The 20885-nt window shown below is 36.6% G+C and overlaps 1 protein-coding gene across 3 annotated transcripts; it reads left to right on the top strand.

The window, feature by feature from the left end:
- Positions 1-201: 201 nt before the first annotated feature.
- On the top strand, positions 202-6778 carry LOC116514263 (transcription cofactor HES-6-like). Of its 3 annotated transcripts, none has more exons than XM_032225766.1 (4): positions 202-372; positions 3258-3353; positions 3479-3557; positions 5986-6778. In XM_032225766.1, the coding sequence occupies exons 1-4, from the start codon at positions 364-366 to the stop codon at positions 6396-6398; spliced, it is 597 nt and encodes a 198-aa protein (XP_032081657.1). In that variant the 5' UTR covers positions 202-363; the 3' UTR covers positions 6399-6778. The 3 variants fall into 3 exon arrangements, with proteins under 3 accessions (XP_032081657.1, XP_032081658.1, XP_032081659.1); XM_032225767.1 differs by having other exon boundaries at positions 5989-6778; XM_032225768.1 differs by lacking the exon at positions 202-372 and adding an exon at positions 1113-2275 and having other exon boundaries at positions 5989-6778.
- The last annotated feature ends 14107 nt before the right edge of the window (positions 6779-20885 follow it).

The raw sequence follows: 20885 nt of genomic DNA on the forward strand, positions 1-20885 counted from the left end.
TTATAATACTATTTTTGAGTTGTATGAAAATTTTTGTTGCTCCGTATAAAATTTTTAATCACCCCCCCCCACCGCTCTGGTCACCTTACTTCTAGCACTGAAGTCATAATCTATTTTTCAGCAAGTTAAAAACAAAACCACATGTTTTGGGCTTTCTTCTTCTTTTTCTTCTTATCTTCCTTCTCCTTTTCTTCCTCCTCCTCCTCCTTCTTCCTGTATGTATGTATTATGGTTAACTCAAGATGAGTTCCTGGATCAGCAAGTTACAGTAATTTCCTCTCTCCTATTTTCTGAGGTTGAAGAAATATTGATTAGATCTAAGTGAGCCAGAAAAATGTGAAGGCCCCACAATCCTCCTCCAGGATGGATGAGGTATTACATGTTTGCATGCAGCAAAAAAATGAAAAAGCAAAGGTTTTTCTGAAATTTTGGATTGATTGATTGTATCAAGAGTGTAGGAATTACCGTAAAAACAATGTATAAAAATTGTTCTTTTGGTCAATAAAACAAAACTTTCTTAATGTAGAAAAACATGTGGACCAATGTCACACTTTTTGTTCATTCTTATTACTTTTTTAAATTGTTTTTCCAATGGACATTTTCAAATTCAATCTTCTAAAGTTAGAATTATACTTCTTAATGTTAAACTTATAGGTTAGAGAAATGATTTGCAAAAAAAATCTATCCAAGAAAATCAAGGCATTTTTATACAATATGAAGCCATAGTGTTAGCAGATAGAAACTGACATCATTTAACCTTCCTTGATACAACACATCAAATAATTATATATAGGTTTGCCATAGTCCTGAAATCTGTTGTATTAATTAAAGATATATTGTGATGGATTGGAAAAGAGTTAACAACTTCTTTCTTGCTTTATTGTAATTTTTTCAAAGTAAGTTTTGTTTTAAAGATTATTTTACGGTGCATTTCAACTTTTAAAGATTGGATACAATTTAAAACAATAATATATATTTTAGAAACCTAGAGCTAATACATATTGAGCAGGGGATTATACTAGAAGACCTCCAAGCTCCCTTCCAACTCATGATGGTGATGATGATGGTGGTGGTGGTGATGATGATGATGATGACGATGACAACGTCATTCTTCCTAAGAAGAAACTGAATGTCCACAATGAAACTTATCTAAAATAAACATTCTTAGGACTGATAATTGTCAATTCACTTTAGGGCTACTGATATATGACACTGATTATTAAGTCTGCTATTAAATTTTGGAATGTGCATTCTACTTATAAATTATTGTTACAGAAAAATTCCAAATTGTGTTCCCCAACCTTTTCTGTGGCAACAATAACTTCTCCATCATACTTTTATAATGAAACAGAAAATCTGTTTGTAGTCAATGAGTAGACAAAGCAACTTTGCCCCAATCCAGTGTCTGACATCATGTAGCTTGCTCAACCCTGCTTCTGATGGGCACATGGACATTTGCAGAGAGGCAAAACATCTCAGCCACTATTTTCCTGTGGTGGTGATTTATTCTGTGGAAAAATATTCAGAAGCTGCAAGATCTTGAGTTGTGCAATCCCATGTTTTCAAGAACATTCCATTTACTGTAAATATGATAAGTGCGTAATACTCACTTGTCATTTGTACACATTTGTATTCAATGCGTGAAAGAAGAATACATAAGAGTTCCTGCCTGAAGATTTTTAGTGCTGCCTCAAGTATTCCAAAGGGCACAAAAATAAGGGAGCAAAGAAAGATCTATATACAAAGCTGGTATATCTATTAATCCTAGCAGCCCAGGTATTTCTCAGTTGGTTATGGTTTAGATTATTGGTATTTTTTCCCCTGGGAATCAGTGCTGATTGAGAAGGGAGCCAAATAATCACTGGCACTTGTTTTCTGCCTCCTTAAACAAAAGATTTCTACCAAGCAAAGCTTTCATGAAGCTGGACATCTGTCGTTCTTTAGGCACTGTGTGTGTGAGATCTGGCCATTGATAAGTAGTGACCTGTCAGCCTTGATTGATGGTCACAAGCCTCTGGCCTCAACCCCTTCTGTGGGAAAAGGAGACCAGCTAAGCAATTCCCTCATTCACATGCTAATATCCAGCTATAAATGCTAGCAGAGTGCAGCTCTCATGACAGAGAATGCTCCAGAAGACAACAGGAGAAGCCAGTTGCTATAGGGCTTTCTCCCTTTTCTCCCCTAAGCCTTCAGGCAGGCGTGCAGGACTACAATGACAGCTACAACCCTAGCCAGTAGTGGACAGAAACTTTCTAATACCAAAGAGGAAAGGAAGGTATGCATTATTTTATAAATAAATTCATTGTAAGAAGCTTGCCATCTCTGAAGGGATCAAACAAATGGTGCCATACTATTCCAGTGGCTCCGTGGGATTGTTAAAAGGCTGTCTTCACAGGTGTGCTATCTAGATGTGTTTCTTTGCTTTTCCAAAAATTCCTTCTAGTAGGAAAATTGCTTATCTCCGACCCTTGATAGAAATAAAATCTAAAAGTGCATGCAGCAAGTAGAACACCCAAGGTAAAACTGTATGTGCAGAAATCCTGAGGGTGGAACAATCTATTTATATATTCTTATGTACATAATGTACAACATAATAGAGCTCGACTTTAGCTGTAGGATGCAGTAGAAAAACAGAGCTATATAAAAGCAGACTACATTTATGGACTGTTAAACTGAAATATATATTGTTAGAAAAATGAAAAGCACAGGGCATGGCTGGCTTGGGAAATGTGCTGATTATGATTTTCATTAAAAAAAGCTTACCTCCCTATAGCGCTAATTAGGCTAAATAAAAGAAATAGCCAAGGAATGCAAATCTATTAATAAACTTTGATGTTACAATACATGAGATAAAGGGAAAGCAAATTGCACTTCTACGTTTTAGGAACTACACTCACATTTTCTTCATAATGGGATTATTAGAAATTACAACACTGCAACCCAATATAGATACATCTGAAAATATGCTCCACTGATTTAAGTTAAGACTGAATTTGAATATATGCACATAGAATTATACTATCAGTTTGCTTGACTGTATTGATTTAAATTTACATTATGTGAATGTGCCTAATAGAAAATGCTCCAGAATTGTAATTATTTAAATACTGATCATAAAGATTGTGTGATAGTTCCCATATATGTCGTTCCATTGTACGATGAAAGAATCTGCTTTGGAAAATAACTTCTTCCAATGAAGGCCTATATGGATTCAAGTCAAGCAAGCCATTCCTAATATTCTCCCTTAATTATTTCAGTTAAGAAAACCTTTGATTGAAAGGAAGCGAAGAGAGAGGATTAACAATTGTTTGGACCAGCTCAAGGAAACAGTCGTTGGAGCCTTTCGGCTTGATGTAAGCATAAATTTTAACATTTTTCTGTTCCCACATTTCTTTATTTCCATCTATATTTCATTTTGCAGCAGCTTTCAAATATTATCAAATATGATAATAATTGTTGTTATTTCATTTTAAAATAGCAGTCAAAACTTGAAAAAGCAGATATCTTGGAAATGACAGTAAAACATCTCCAGAATATACAACACAACAGAAATATAGGTGAGTTGATGTTCTGTATCTATATATTGGCTGTAGCTGCTCCTGTTTTCTATATGAAAACCAGCCCAATAGCTTGGCAAAGTTATTCAAAGAAATAAAGTGAGTGAGTGAGTGAGTGAGTGAGTGAGAGAGAGAGAGAGAGAGAGAGAGAAGAAACAAGGTTGTATGTACCTATTTAGCTTCAGTGAAGTTGTACTTTGTAAAAAATGATGACATAACATAAGGTTGTTTGGGAAATGACCAAAGATGAGCACACAAATAGTTTTTGAATTTTATTGGGTTCAAGATTCTCAGATACAAACCTCCCTGAGCTCCCCCCACTTTCCCCATTGTTCAGGGGATACAGTGTGTTCTTCATAGTTAATGTCATAATGTTGTCTTACCAACACAATGCATACTACTGTTTCAGCCAGATTACCCATGTGCCCTAGCCTTCATTTCCTGACTTAATTAACCCTTTCCAGGTCCTTTAATTTTCTGAACTTCAGTATGAGCAGAGGCTCTATCTGGGCCCCCTGCTATGGTCCTTGAATTACTCTCTTGGCACAGTCTGTGTTCTTGATTTTATTTACCACAAACCTTTTATTTCCTTGGAGCAGTTGGCTTGTCATCAGGCTGCAAGACAGACTTCCTGCTGGTACCATAGCTCTGGGAGAAAGAACAGCCCCTTCTCTTTCAAATCCCCTTCTACTCACAGCTAAAGATGCTATGTTTGAACTGCTTTGCTTAATGTGTCTATGTAGTATATGGAATTCTTTCTTCCATAAGAAAAACCTCATACTTCAATAATTCATGTGAGAGAAGATACCTTTTACCAGTGGTGAAATCTAATTTTTTTGCCACCAGTTCTGTGGGCATGGCTTCCTTCCAGGTTGGTGGGAAGGATTTCCCAAGCATGCACTTGCTGGCTTTGAAGCTTCCACCAAATGGAAAAAGGCCAGGAGCAAGCGCATGCTTCTTTTCTCTCGAGGCTGAATGGGGAATCCTTCCCTAAAGAGCTGGTGAATCAACCCTGCCAAAGTAAAATAAAAAGGTTCCCGCAATTGCGTGGCACTATCACAGCTGATCGTTGGAACTTTTAATACCAGTTTGGGCAACCATAGAATTTTTTGCTAGCGGTTCAGAAGAACCGGTCCGAACCGGCAGCATTCCACCCCTGCCTTTTACTCTTTCATGCTGTACCTTTTACTCTACCATGCTGTAGGGCAGGGGTCTCCAACTTAGCAACATTAAGTGTGGCGGACTTCAACTCCCAGAATTCCCCAGCCAGCAAAGAGTAATCTACACTTCTGGTAGTAAGCTGTCCCAAAAGAAGATCAGTAGATCATCAATGTAGGCTTCATATATTTTCCCTTGCCAGGATTTTATGTATAAATCTTTGGAACATGGCAGGGTCCTGTGTGTGTGCTCTGAAGCGAATTTTGTTGAAATGAAATAGCTTTGGGAGTAGTGAATGCCATTTTGTTTTGTTTTGTTTTCCAGTGATATTTGCCAAAATCTTTTGGTTAGAAAGACGTATGGGGGTCTTAGTCTTTCTTGAAAATTGAAGCATTGGATAGCTATTGAATTGAGCAACTAATTTCACTTGTTATATGTCTGCACAGAACTGAATTTCAACACGAGGCTTGGATACCAATACATTCAATCACCCTTAGTTTCAATTTTTCTCTCCTTGGTACCAACAAGGTCTTTTCTAGGTTATTTTATTTCCCTGTATCAATTATATGTATCATTAATGTACCGTAGTTGCTCCATTCATCTTGTAAAGCAGTTTAGAATTTTGGATTTTTTTTTCTGAATGTTTGAAAAAGGCCTGGTATAATAAGCACCATGTAACTCTTTTCTCCTTATTCTTTACATGCCTAACAGTACCTACTGAGATAACTTTCTATTCACTGTCAGTCAAGTTTATGTAATATATGGTAGAGTGTTCTTACGTTATTCAAAAAGTGCTATTTGGAGAAGCAACTGATCTTTCCCATGCACAAAAAGATTTTCTTATACTAACTAGATCTAGAATCTTTTTAATACATTCATAGGTGTTTCCAATAGAAGACAATGCATGGAGCTCAGTGTTGAATTGTGCAGTCCTTGCTACTCTCTGAGCTTAGTTGCTTGCTTGTGGACGTATCATTACCCAGCTAGATAACATCATCAGTGGATGGCATTGGGTAGTGAAACATCTGTAAACAAATAGCTCATAGAGTACCAAAAGTTCTACAATTCCTTTGTATTAAGATAAAAGAATAATTATAATCTCGTTTTTAATCCATTTCATGTCTATTTGCAAATGATTAGATCCCAATAGATGATCCAAAGCAAGAACTTAAAATCAGAGTAGTACCTAATATTATGGGGAAAGAGTCAGTCTAGTAGATTTGAGTTTTTATGCATTAAATGATTGAAAGCATCTCTCTTCTTCAATTAGCAGATTCTAAAATGGGTCTTGAAGCTCAGCAGAGGTACAGCACTGGATATATTCAGTGCATGCATGAAGTCCACAACCTCCTCCTGACTTGTGACTGGATGGACAAGACTCTTGGAGCACGATTATTGAACCACCTATTGAAATCCTTGCCCAAATCCAATGAGGAGACTTGCAAGGAGAATCCGAACCCTTCCACTCCAGTCAATGGCAATGGAAATACAACAGGCTCTAGCCAATCTCAGGATGAGATGTATCCAACTGAAGTCAAACTGGGACAGAAAAAGTCATTTCAGCCACAACCATCATCCCGATGTAATCAGCATGAATTGCCGCATCCCAGGGCGATTTTGCAACCTCATTTTGCACATAATGGTGTTAACGTGGGGTCACTGGATATGTGGAGACCGTGGTAAAAATATGTTGGGGGAAAATCCTTTCTAATTTTAGACCCTCTTTTATATGTATCTTATAGATATGTCTCTTTAAAACACTTTTTGGAGCATGTCTGCTCCAGTAGGTGTACCAGGGTACTTCAAGCCGGAAGAAATCTCTATGTAGCCTGCATTGTAGAAGGCTGCTATTATATTGTATTTATTGAATACATCTAAATTATTTTACAGAATCTTCTCTGTGGCTGCTTAGTACACATGTTGTTGCATTTCTGTTAATCAAATGGATGCTTAACATAAAAGAGTGCTACCAGACTATTCATATACAGGTAGTCTTCAATTCCTTTTCTTATGTTATTAAAATTAACGAAGGATTAATAAAAATAGAAACAAATAAAAGTCATTCTCATTTGCCTCTGGTTTGTATGATAATTTTTTAAACTCTCCTTAACACATGCACTCTTCCCATCCAACCTCTTACCCATCCCCTCCACAACAATAATGTATCAAAAAACCTTATTTCTATTAATTCTGTGAAAATAAATGAAAAAATTGTCTTGTCTCTGGCATCTTGTTTTCTGCTGGCTAAATGCTTTAAAGAAAACAAATGGAGGAACTTCTAAAACACTTGTTTTCCACCAGTCACTTCAAATAATTCAATTTCTGAACAGGGTTTGATGTTGCTGACTGTAGAAGCTGGCATCTTCAGGACAAAAAAATGGTTTGCCTCACAAAGTTTTGATAGAATAAAAAATATATATTGCCTCAGGAGGTCTGTGAACATATTGCTTTCTATTTTTGTAGGCTACAAATGTATTAGTTATGGGAGGCATTTAGGATTTTTTTTTTTACTACATGGTTACATTTCCTTAGAGCAGGAGAGCCCTGGAGCCCTAAATATAATAATATATCTTCCAATTGTCCTCTGATTTAAAAAGTCTCTATATTTCTTTTCACTAAAAGTACGTATATTACACTATCCCATAATTCCCCATCAGCAGAGCTAACCTGTGGTTACTGGCATCAGGTTGGATAGGGACTCTTTCAACAAATGATCTGCATACCAATTAATAATCCTCCTCAGAAATGTGATGCTAATTGTACCTACAGATTTAATGAATTTTTGGATGAATGAATGTTATTACCTTACAGTTTAACTTTTTACTTTTCGGGAATCTCTTTCTTTTATCCTGCTCTCCTGAAGAGTGTTAACAACAACTATCTGCATGAAAAACAAATATGTCTCCTAGTTTGTGTAGTATCAGTGTTTAATCACTCTTATTTTCTCAGCAGGTTCATAGAAACGTTATGTTGCCACGAGCTGATTGTTTGCTTCTCTTTCATATAGGTGGATGCATAACACTTTACAACTTTGGCACACAATCCTTTTCCTTTAATCTACCAGCATTTCTACTAGTAGTGTGTCTATGAAAAATTCAATGGGACATGAAACTCTTTACTAACTGGCATCTTCACACTGCAAAAACATGTTGTTGCATTTCTGTTAATCAAATGGATGCTTAACATAAAAGAGTGCTACCAGACTATTCATATACAGGTAGTCCTCAATTTACAACTGTTCATTTAGTGACTGTTCAAAGTTACAACAGCACTGAAAAAAATGACTTATGACCATTTTCATACTTACAACCATTACAGCATCCCTATGGTCATGGGATCAAAATTCAGATGCTTGGCAATTAACTCATGTTTATGATGGTTGCTGTGTCCAGGGTCATGTGACCACCTTTTGCGACCTTCTGACAAGCAAAGTCAATGAGGGAGCCATTTAACAACTGTTTTTCTAACTGAACAACTGCAGTAATTCACTTAACAGCGGCAGCAAGAAAAATAATAAAATGAGAGAAACTTACTTAACAACTATCTCACTTAGCAACAGACATTTGTGGTCAATTGTGGTCATAACTGGAGAACGGATTTGTAACCTAAAACTAAAGTACAGTCCTAAGTTACAAATCTAGTTAGTACATTTAATGCATAACATGGATTAGATACTATTTATTTAATAATGCCATCACCCCAGTTAATCCTATAATTTTACCACAGTTCAATAATATGTATGAAAAGCTGTATTCAGCTGTCTGAATGCTGTGGCTTAAATATATTTGTTTAAAGTCAGCCTTTGCAACAAAAAAAATGTTACCGTATTTTAAAATAGCTGGAAGCCTGAATCTAATTCCACATATTAAGTCAACATAACCATTTTAGATAAGGAGTGACATGTTCATGCTATTAAACATATGTGTGACCCATCTCCCATAGATTTCTGCCTGGTCAGTATATGCCAACAGAGTTGGCTGAGTCTAGGTCTCTTTGGTTAAACAGTGGCAATCTATCAGGGCTTGGGAAAGGTGCCTTCTATGTCATGGTGCCTGGCTCTGGAATGAGATCTCACCTAAAAATGCATCTTGTCCACACCCTGTTAGAACTCCATAAGGCCTTGAAGACCTCATTATTCTCTTGGCTTTGGGTTACGATGGATGGGCCCACTGTGATGATACCTTTAATATCATTAAACAACATCTGCTATCCCAAGTCCAAGTCCCAAGGTGGACAAAAATGCCAAATCTAGTCTAAACATTTGGCTGACAGTGCAACCAACCATAATAATAGATGTAGAACAACTGCTGCAAAAGAAAACAAAGATAGTATATAATAGTAAGAGGTGCCTTGGGTGCAATTCCAAAACATCTGGAGCACCACTGGAACACCATAGGCATTGACAAAATCATCACCAGTCAACTGCAAAAGGCAGCTTTACCTGAAACAGCTGTCATCTTGTTATGATACCTTTAATATTATTAAACAAAAACATCTGTCTGTTCCAGATCTTTGGGAAGGACTTGATAGGTGGACAAGAATGCCAAATGCAATTTAAACAATTGGTTGACTGTGCAATAACCATCATAACATTTACCCTTGTACTGTCAGAGTTTTGGCAGTGTGACTATTATTATGAGATAAACTCAGATAAACCCAGGAGCAAAACACAGCACACGGCACACAGAGCCTTTAGACAATTAATAGTGGTTTATATATACATATATACAGACAAACACATGATAAATCCCTTACCACTCAGGTATGGACACAAGGAGAGAAATGAGATACACAATGAGAAAAAAGTGACCTCTAATGGCCATTTATATATAGACACCTCTCCAGAGTCTTCACCAGAGTCTTAAAGAGGCAATACCATATATTGCTCAATCATCCTCATTGTATCAGCTTACAGATTACAACCTTACATCAGATGGCAGCTATTAAATCATCAGTTACCTGACATGTACATTGCCTGACTATTGTGAGCCACCAAAAATCAGTTGGATTTAAACGGTGGCAAAATTTATTCAGACAATTTAAATTGATCATTATCTCAAGGGAGCAGTCAGTCTTCCATTTGGGTCAGGATTGATTAATTGGTTCCTTTTTTTAGTCCATGGTATTAAGCATAAGTGCTTTGATATTCCTATTCAAAGCTGCATCTCTTTTTTCCCTTAAAGTCAAGTGTGGGGAAAATCAGGAAGTCAAAGCAATTCAAATGAATATAAAGGTTTATTGCAAGTTTAAGCGCTCGACAAGAATCTGAATTAATAACAGTAAAAGCAAATAGATTAGGAATGTTTAACCCAATCTCATTGCTGGCTGTATCATGATGTATTGGGATTGTTTTTGCACTTGTGAAGCTGGAGTGGGCATGGGCATGGCCTGCGCTGGCCATATCCAGCCCATTGGCCCTGTGTTTGACACCCCTGAAATAGATGGTAGGTAGGAGTCAATGGATTTGAGGTGGACTGGACTAAGCTCTTGTGGGTTGAAAAGACTGGAGACTGATGATGCGTTTGACTCCTCCCTCGGGCTGAGCCTGGTCATCTACTTTCTCAGTATCTCATATTCCTAACTATATACAGGTAGTCCTCAACTTACAACAGTTCATTTAATGACTGTTCAAAGTTACAACGGCACTGAAAAAGTGACTTATGACCATTTTTCACACATGACCTTTGTAGCAGCCCCATGACCATGTGATCAAAATTCAGTGCTTGGCAACTGGTTCATACTTACGACTACTGCTGTGTTCCAAGGTGATGTCATTCCCTTTTGCAACCTTTTGATAAGCAAAATCAATGGGGAAGCCAGATCTGCTTAACAACCGTGGTACTAACTTAACAACTACAGAGATTCACTTAACAGCAGTGGAAAGAAATGTCATAAGATGGGGCAAAACTCACTTAACAAATGTCTCACAGAAATTTTGGGCTCAATTGTGGTCGTAAACCAATGGAGAGACTATTGCTTTAACTATTCTTTATTGTAATTGAATTATTTTGATCGTACAATGAATTAGTTGAAACATAAGACCTGCTTGATTCACAGTGGCTTCTTCCTAGATAAGTATGCCCAAACTTTAGCCATCATCTTAAACAAACTATTCAGAGTAGCCATTGCATCTGCCATTTTTAATTTGAATGCAAAAGCACGGCTTTGGATTGTTACATTTACACATTTCATTGAGTTGTGGCTTGCTTAACCATGCTTTAATGAACCATTAATTGAGTGTAGTAACATATTAAAGCCACAAACTATCATTTTGGAACTACAGCACCTGAATTCTTACAACATATTGAATCCAAACGAGGCAAAACAACACAGGTAGTCTTAGCAACCATTCATAGTTACAACCAATCCAAAAAGGGGAAAACTACCCAGATTCAAAGTTCTGACTGTTGGGACATCTCCTGGGTCACTTGACAGAACTTTGGGCACTCGGCAACACGACTGTATTTATGTCCATTTGTAGCCTATGATCACATGATCGCATTTTATGATGGTTTTTCTGAAAATTGACACTTACAGAAGCGTCAGCAATAAAATAAAACCAGCAATGGTTTACCAATATAATTGGTTCACTTAACGACAATGTTTGCTTTTCAACCATAGCATTTGCTTAACAACCACCGCAAAAAAGATTGTAAAATTCAGTCAGCCACATGACTGGCCATTATGACATATGACTGTAACGGAGAAGCTCTCTATTCATTTGTATGTAAAAGTCTGCCTGTATTATGGCTTCATATGTTGAATAACCGCAGCCAATGTTGCTTCATTGGTGGATATGTAAAAAGTTCCTTAAAGTTTACTACAATTTATAAGCCAGGAACAGTCTTGTAATAGAGCTTAGCAACAGCCCATTCATGACTTGCTCACAAATTTCACCATGATTAACATGTTGATGCTTGCAAAAAGTCATGTGATACAAAGCCAATTAAATTTATAAGATCTCATAACTACATGCAAGAGCTCATTATACCTGTTATCCTACTTTTCCTGCCTAAATACTTCATATAGCTGGGCTTGGCAGCTGTGTTCTTACTTGCAAAACACAACTAGGGCAATGTTAATGTAATTACCTGATTTTAATAAGAGTTCAGAATATTTGAGTGCAAATGAAGAAAGTATATTTGCAATATGGTCCAATGCCTATTTCTTAGCAGACTATTTCCTATTGTTTACCAAACTGATCCCAATGACTTAAGTATTGACAGGACAAACAACTTGCCTCAATAACTACAAGAATGTCATCAGGGAACATGTTATGTACCATGTTCAGAAATTTCACTATTAGGCATTGAATTATGAAAATGATGATACTGGTTGCATTAACTTTAAGACTTTATAAATAATAAATTTTGTCCAAACTCCTGCAAAGCAGATCTCAATTACACCATCTTTCACTGATAGCTATCTAGTTCTCTTCTAATAACCACTATCAAGGAATAGTTCACCTTGCTTTAGTGAGATTGTTCCATTACTGAACAGTTTCACTGTAAGGAATTCCTCCTAATAAATCTTCTAATTTCAACCTTTACTCCTTATCCTGCCCTAAGTTTGATTATCTTCCACAGGTTTTATCTTGATTTCTTTTAGACATTTTAGCTGGAGAGTGTCCATGCTGAGGAAAAGTAGTTCTTTTTGTCCAGAGACGTTGGGTGTGATTAGGTGAGTGAGTTTTAGTTTTAAAACTCTTACACTAGTCACTTTTTCAGTACTAGAAATAGGGAACTAAACTGGATGCAATTTAGAAGAGGGAGTTGACTTATTCACCAAAGCACCTGAGGATACGAAAATAAGCAATGGGTGGAAACTTATCAAAGAGAGATTCAACCTGGAATTAAAGAGAATTTTTCTGATAATTAATCAATAGAATACCTTGCCTCCTGGAATTGGAGATGCTCCAGAGATGGGTTCCTACTGGTTCAGCCAAACTGGTAATGGCATGCCAGTCTGGCCATGGGTCACTGGCAGTGACCCAGGCTGGCCATGCCCCTGAACCGGTTCCCTGGTCACTACTGCCATCTTTTTTCCCCCCCATTGAACTGTGCAGTGTGCATCTAGCACACAAACGCAAAGCGCACGCATGAGTGAACAGGCAGTATAACACCAGCTGAAACCCACCCCTGGGGTGCTCCATTGCTGGAGGTTTTCAAGAAAAATACTGGACAACCATTTGCCAAAGATAGTGTAAGGCCTCCTGTCTTGGACAGAGGGTTAGCTTCCTCAGCAGTTCCTTCCAACCCTATGATTATATTCTGTTCTGTTCTATTCTATTCTGTTTTATTCTATTCTACAGAGAACAGGTCCACCTCATATTGCACATGAAAGCCTTTAGATACTTACAAACTATTACTATACTAACCTTTAGCACTTCCTTTTTGCAAGCTAATCATGTCCATCTCCTTTCATCATACCTCATCAAACTTGCTTTCCAGACTCCTTTTCATTTAACAACTTCTCTTTGAACCTTCTTTACATCCCACTTAAGGTGTGGTGCCCAGTTCAAAACGTAATACTCCAAGTGTGTTATTACCAGTGCAGAGTACAACAAAATGAATGTATTATCTTCCATAATATGAAGGCATTGTTTCTGTTAATGAAAACCAAGTTTGAATTGACATTTCTAGCTGCTGCATCATAGTAAACTAAGGATCATAGTAAACTTCTTGCTCATAGTAAACTAAGGATCACTAGGATTCCTAAATCCTTCTCTCATTGCTGTCAAGCCAGGTCTCTTGTATTTATTCTTTTGATATTTCATTACTCAGTTGCAAGATCTTGTGCTTGACACCAGTGGACCCATCCTATTCAATTGGGCTGTGTTCAATCTGCTGAGCTCATCATAAGTTTGCCCTTTAAGATATGTTAAACCCTATAACCTTCTGCTATCTTTTTTAAAATGAACTATTCTAAATAATTTTTTTATTATGATCAAATTCCATACCTTTAGTGCTACACGTGCAAGAGTCAATTGGGTGTAGTGATTAAAGGCACTGTGCTAGACACCAGGAGATTGTGACATCTGGCGTCGCTCAAGACATGAAGCCATTTGAATGACTTTGGGCCAGTCACTCTCTCAGCCTTAGACAATGCCAAAAAAAACCTCCGTGGACTTCTCCAGGCAATTGCCAGAAGTCAAGACTGACTTAAACACACACATACAGGCATTCATTGATATCTAAAGAAACCCAGTTTCTCTTTCCACTGTGGGAATGATGATTTTCTATTCTCTCTTTAAATGAAAAACTGGTCAAGAAAGGGGTCACATTTCATATTGCATGATTTCTATGTTTACTCAAGATTTTTTTGTAAGAAACTTTGGTGTTTTTTTCCTCCCTTAAATTCAAATGAACTATCAAAAATGAATTTTGTCTAGTGTTTCCTATCATAACATTACTCATTCAGTACCAGGAGAGGGAGTCATGACACAATTCTTAGATACTGGTCTTCTTCCAAGTTCCTCTCTAGAAGTGCAGCAGGCAGTTTTATGGTATCAGCAGGACTATTTATTGTGGAAGATATTCAATTTCACTTTGCAGACAATACAGTATCTTCATAGGATGCCTAGATTGCCTACACTGGATATGGTATATGGAATAATCTTTCTTCTCCAGATTTTTAATTTAACGATTTTTGAACAAAAAAAATCCATTATTTGCCTTCTAAAACAATAATTAATAGGACCAGATGAGTATTTTGACAATACTCATTCATGTCACATAGTAAATCTACCTCTGCATTTGTGTAAAACCATGAGAATACAGCATACTTATTATCATTATCGATGACAAGTCCTTGCCTCTGAGCTTACAATATAAAACTCAACAGATCAAAAACAGAAAGGACATAGAACTTAACTGGGCAAGAACATATAGTTATTTCTCTGACAAAAACAGAATATTTTTAAAAAGCAAAGTTGGATATCCTTCATGCAAAGTCAAACATATGTTGTTTCCATTGCCTTAATATGTTTGGTAAAGCAGCTAAAATAGTTTGCTACCCTTATTTATGGCTTATTAGGATGAATGAACTAAACCATTGTTGTTTACTCTACCGATTAGTAATTTAACAAATAATATGTGAAGTAGTTCAGGGTTAATAATGGTAGGCCTAACACTGTATATAGCAGATTTTCATGTTCTTGAAAGAGAGGAAAATAGTATGGAAAGAAAACATATTTCCATGGCATATCTGAGAAGATAATTTCACAGCAGATGTTCATTATAAACGGATTGGTTAGGACTGAAAAGCGGGCATGAGCACATAAATACAAACACTTATTCATTTTATCCTTCAGGGTTGATTGCCCATTGCTTTGGATGGAGCTATAATGAAAAACAATGTCATTATTAACACTTGGGAGAAGCTTTCGAACATTGCCTAGTTAGAGCCCTAGAGAATCTTGTCAGATATCAGTATCCTTGAAATTTCAGAGGTCTGACTGATGGAAACGTTGGGAAGCAAGGCTGGGAAAGGAAGGCAGCAGAGAAAGTAGACAAGTAGTCTGCTTGAAGTGCATTTAATGCAAAATAGCCAATGGAAGCGGCTGCCAAGAGGGACCTGGAAAGCTAAGTGTTCCACAATAGGAGGCAAACAGATGGTGGGTGGGGGAAGGGGAAACAGAATGGAGGATTGGGGGCAGGGAGGGGCTAGGAAAGACAAGTCTCAGATCTGCTAAATCCTTCTGCCAGACTTCCTAGTATTTGTCTGTTTGTTTAAAGAAAAAACAACAGCACCAGTGCCCTAATATTTTAATCAAGAAAGGGTACAAGGTCAAAGGAATCACAGAGGGCATTGCAAATTCTAGCATTCAGTGCTGTTTTTCCCACCACAAAACTTGTTTTGACTCCCAACAATACTTATTATGCACTTCATGTGTACATATGAACTGGAACCTGAAATGCTGCTGTGGTTTTTTTTTTCCCAGTGAAGGATAAAATCAGTAGAGAGCAGCCCAAACTCATTGATACAAAAACCAACCAAACAAAAGTTAACTAAACAAAAAAAAAGAAAGCCACCAGGATGAATTTAACGCAAGTGGAAGAAAAAAGTTAAAAGTCTGGGGAATGACTAGAATGTTATACAGTACAGGTTGGTGGACCAGCCTGTAGAAGACTGTCTTACATACCTGTTGTATTAAGCATGGGAAATTTATTTTTCAACAAAGGAAAAGTAAAGCAGAAAAGCAAGTTAGGGGCTTTAAGACCAAGTCTTAAATCAGTACTTTATTATGTTTTTTTCTACTATTAGTTCAACTGACTAGATAATTATTATCACAGGATAAGATAGAGATGAGAAACCATGACCTTTCTTTGTTGGAATCTAACTTTCCTTAGCTCCACAAAGTATGACCAGTTATCAGGGATGATGGAAACCATGGAAGCTTAGTTCCACAGCTTCTGAAGTTTTATACCATGGAGATTAGGGGAGATGTGGGATTACTTTTCAATCTCTAAGAGAGGAGATAAATCTATTTTCCCTTCAGATTACTTTCTTGCTCTTAGTGTAATTGTTTTTCTTGATATTTATATTTATACTTTTGAATAAAGTACAAAAGTAACTTCTTCAAAATTATATCTTTTGAAATGAAATTGTGCTTTATATACAATATATCTTGGAAGATATTGTTATAGTATCAGGAACAGATAATACATTTACAGCTTGTTCAGTACAAACTAGTATTGAAAGTGCAAATTTTTCTTTTTAAAAATTAGGCCATCTCCTTTTGACCGGATATAAGGTGATATATGGAATAAAACTCCCATAGCTACAATTTTAGCATTATTTACACATTCAAAAGAAAACATTGTGTGGGTTCACACACTGCACTAATCATGGATTATAAACCATAAATCCAGGAGTATACAACTATCTAATATAAAACCAATTTATAACCTAGTATAATGAATAGCCTGCTTTTTTGCTGAAAAATATGGCTTATTTCCTTTTCCTGTCTTGTTAGTGAATATCTAGCATCATCATCCCATTTCATTACAACAAAATTGATCAATTTTTGCACCTCACTCAATCACAATACAATTGGAGTAATATTGTAGTAATGTGAGGGAAAGAACTCCAATTGTTCTGAAGAAAAGAGAGGACATCTTATCTTGTGGCATCATCATCATTTTAACCATTGTCTATCCACTGCAGTGCATGTATGTATGTGTGTGTATGTATGTATGTATGTATGTATGTATGTATATGTATGGTCTCTTGTGACGAGCCTAATGACAGAGAGTGGAAGTGTGACCTTCCTCCCATACTTGGGCATACCAGGGGTTGTGACTTTAAATATATATATATATATATATATATATATATATATATATATATGTATGTATGTATGTATGTATGTATGTATGTATGTGTATATATATATATATATATATATATATATATATATATATATATATGTGTGTGTGTGTGTGTATATATATATATATATATATATATATATATATATATATATATATATATATATATATATATATATATATGTGTGTGTGTTTGTGTGTGTGTGTGTTTGTTTGGTTTCATAGATTTTCACGGGTACAGGTATGCAGGTCTTGGCGTATTCAGGTCTTTTCCCATGTAAGATTGAGAGTATCTTGGCAACGTTTGGCAACATTTCGACGAGGTCCCACTTGCCATTTTCAGGCTGGTGCCTTCGGCTTCATGCTTGTGTGAGCAAAGTGTGATTGGAGCTGCCATTTTTCTATAAATATTGGTGGGGGAGTGTGGAGTGCTGGCTTTGTTGCTGTAAGCGGGTTGGTTGGCTATGTTGTTACATCTTGATTAGTTGATGGAGTTGATGTATGCAGATAAGTTGGCTATTTCGTAACATCCTGTATGGCTGAGGTACTAGCTGTGTGCCCATTAGTCTTTCGTGTTGTAATGACCTGGTAAAGGGCTGTGTGATTACATCCTGAGCTCTAGTGTAGCAATATCCTGAGTCCTGTGCTGCAACATCCTGGGAAGTTGGCTGTGTCCTGAACCTTTGCGTTGTAACCTCGTGAGTTCTGTGATGTAATGTCCTGAGCAGACGTAACATCCCGGGCTTTGGTTTGGCTCCGAGTTTGCGGTCTGGACATGTGTCCATGGCATGTGTCAGTTTGCTTTGTGTGGGGATTGGAGGGGGGTGCAGCAGTTGGTGATGCCGCCGTGGTTTGGCTTCTGGATGGCGGTTGCATTTTGTCTATGGGATGGGTTTGGGTTTGAATCTGGTGAGGGTGATTGATGATGGTGTCCTGTGTTGTTCTGGGTCCGGTGTCAGTTTTTGTGGCTGGGCTATTGCATAAGGCATCCAGTTCTGAACTTGCTCAACTATTCTGGCAATATCCCATGAGCAACAAAGCCAAAGCCATCAGAGAACCAGAAGAATCAACCAGTAGCACTCATGTCTCTCTTCCAACAAATGATCATTCAGCCCAATCAAGCTTGACTTGAGACAGCAGTAAGACTTGAAGCCAAACTGAAATGGATCTAGATCAGGGATTTCAAACACAAGGCCGGGGGGCTGGATCAGGCCACAGGGTGCTTAGATCTGACCCATGGAGTCGCCTTGGAAACAGCAAAGGACTGGTCATGGTGCCTTCTGCCTGTGAAAACAGAGTTCAGGAGGGCTGCAGGCAGCCCTCGCAAGCTCTGTTTTTGCTGGCAGAGGGTAGCAGGAGGCAACCCACCCTGGCCTCACAAGGTCAAACACAACCCTGATGTGGCCCTCAATGAAATTGAGTTTGACACCCCTGATCTAAATAATCAGCTCCTTCTAAATTAATTTGTAACTGTATGGTCACCATCTTCTTCAGGATTTTGACAAGAGAAACGACATGTTCAGCTAGGAGGTAGCTGTTGACAACACAAAGGACTATTGAAACCGTATTTCATTATTGTAAGGTATAATAATAGAAGCTTGGAACCTTGCCCGAGTTGCCCTCAGTTCCTAGTTTACTATAAGGAATTAAGTTGCAATTATTTTTAGTCTATTTCACATTTCCTCCATACCTAGAGCTAAAATGTCATTTACAGTCTCTTTTATCTGCCAATGCATCTTACATACCTTTGCCAACTTTATCTTTGCTTACAAATTTTGCCATAGTGTAAAGCAGGTCTCTTAAACTTTTTTCTCTCAGGACCCCTTCCTACTTTTAAAAATTAAGGAGAACACCAAAAGAGATTCTATTTGTGTGGGTTATATTTATCAATATTTACCATATTAAAATTAAAATTGACACATTCTCTGCTGCTACCACTTGTCATAATTTTCGATAGGATTATAACACGTTTTTCAACATAGTATGGTGACTAATTTTGATTTTGTAGACTTCTGAGAGGGACTTGGGGCCCACCAAGATCACAATTTAGGAAACAACAGTCAAAGAGGCCTTCATTGGCTCTTTTGTTTGTATTTGTAATCAAACAAAATTTGAAATCTACTTTACCATAGCAGAAATACAAAAGTTGAAAGGCATGTAAAAATAGTGTTATTACAGTTACTATAATGTTATTATAGTTATGTGTAATTATATAGTTATCCTATAGTTACCTTATATTATATTACAACAAACCTCTTGATGATCCTATACATTGTAATCTATGGTGATATATTTCCCAGGCAAATAAAATATTCATAGCTGTTCCATAAGCCTTAATTATTATTGAATGTAGACACACAAAGGTTCTTTAGGACAGGTTCATGATGTTTTGTACCATAAACTACACAAGCTCCTTAAGGCACTTAAATATTGATGAATCTCTACTTTTAATAAATCAATATGGTTGAGAGATTAGCATGATTTATTTTAAGAGACTAATCCAGAAATTGATTAGCATTTTTTTGGCTTAATATTTAAAAAATATTTTAATGTTAAAATTTGAATAGACAATAAATATATATATAACATAGAAAAAAGCATGTTTGTCATTTCATACAGGCAAAACATCAAGTTTATAGTAATAAAAATAAATTTACCTCCATCACCACAAAAATGTTCCCTTATGATTATGCATAAATGACCATGCAGTTTTTTACAATACTTAAAACAAACATTTGGCTTGCCTATTCCAGGGTGTTTATTATATACTTACGTGTTAGTCAGTTGAATTAGCAACTGACTAGCTATGAATACTTGATAATCAATTATTCATAATGATAATCAATTATTCATAATGATAACCAATAATTCATAATTCTGAGCTGAGCCAAAATTAATAGTATCACCACCAACACCTTTATTAACAGCATATCTATATGTCTTCTAGAAAAAGAAGTCTACAGTTCTTGGTTTACAGTTAAACATTTTAATTTCAGTTTTAAACAGTTAAATAAAACAGCTGGCAATAATAAAGAATGCTGTATAAAAATGTTAGATAGGAAAAAAATATACTTGAATGCATCTTCATCTAGCTTGTCCATGCCTTTGATAACTCATCCTACATCTACAGTAGATATATTTCATTTTATTGATAAGGGAAAATATGGCATCTTTTGCCTAAGTGACTGGGAGCATTGAGAGAGGAGAAGACCAAAAAGGAGACAAAGAAGACAGAATGAACACCTGTTGTTCTCCTTAGGGACAAGATCTAATGCTTTCCTTTGATTCTGCTTGTTGACAGTATTGCAGCTGCCAACTGTCATCACCATCAAGTTACATTCACAAACCGGCAGAAATTCATTCTTTAGTTTGAGAAGAAATGCCAGCAGCAAAAATGAATGAAGAAGATAAAAAGTTTTCAGCCATATCAATATGAAATTTGTGTGGCCTTTCTTGATGATGATTACAGTCTCATCGTGGCGGTAAATAGGCACATTTGAAGCAGTTATTAAGGTATCATAGAGAATATTCATTAAAGATAAACAATGGTTCAGCATTTAGTGATTTTTGTTCTATTGAATTCTCCTGAATTACTTTTTTTTGCAATGGAAAGCCAAGTGATAAAAGTTTGTGAATAGGTAAATAGAAGGAGCAAAACATTCAAAATGATTAATTGGTTCTGTAAAATGTGGAACTAATTTATTACATGCTTCCATGCTACATTTGTAAGCACTGTCAGCAGAGCTAAGAATTATTGAACATTGAATCTGTAGTTTTGCAAAGACGCCAGATCAGCAACAAATAGACTACTACAAGAAAAAGTTTCAGTGACAGTTAA

The sequence above is a fragment of the Thamnophis elegans genome, chromosome 10, assembly GCF_009769535.1.
Source record: "Thamnophis elegans isolate rThaEle1 chromosome 10, rThaEle1.pri, whole genome shotgun sequence".
In the NCBI taxonomy this organism is placed as follows: Eukaryota; Metazoa; Chordata; class Lepidosauria; order Squamata; family Colubridae; genus Thamnophis; species Thamnophis elegans.

Bases quoted from the DNA above. Each gene is read 5' to 3' on its own strand.
- LOC116514263 (XM_032225768.1), top strand. From the start codon at position 2,213: ATGACAGCTACAACCCTAGCCAGTAGTGGACAGAAACTTTCTAATACC. The intron at 2,276-3,257 runs GTATGCATTATT...TAATTATTTCAG, and splicing joins ATACCAAAGAGGAAAGGAAG to TTAAGAAAACCTTTGATTGA. The intron at 3,354-3,478 runs GTAAGCATAAAT...ATTTTAAAATAG, and splicing joins TTGGAGCCTTTCGGCTTGAT to CAGTCAAAACTTGAAAAAGC.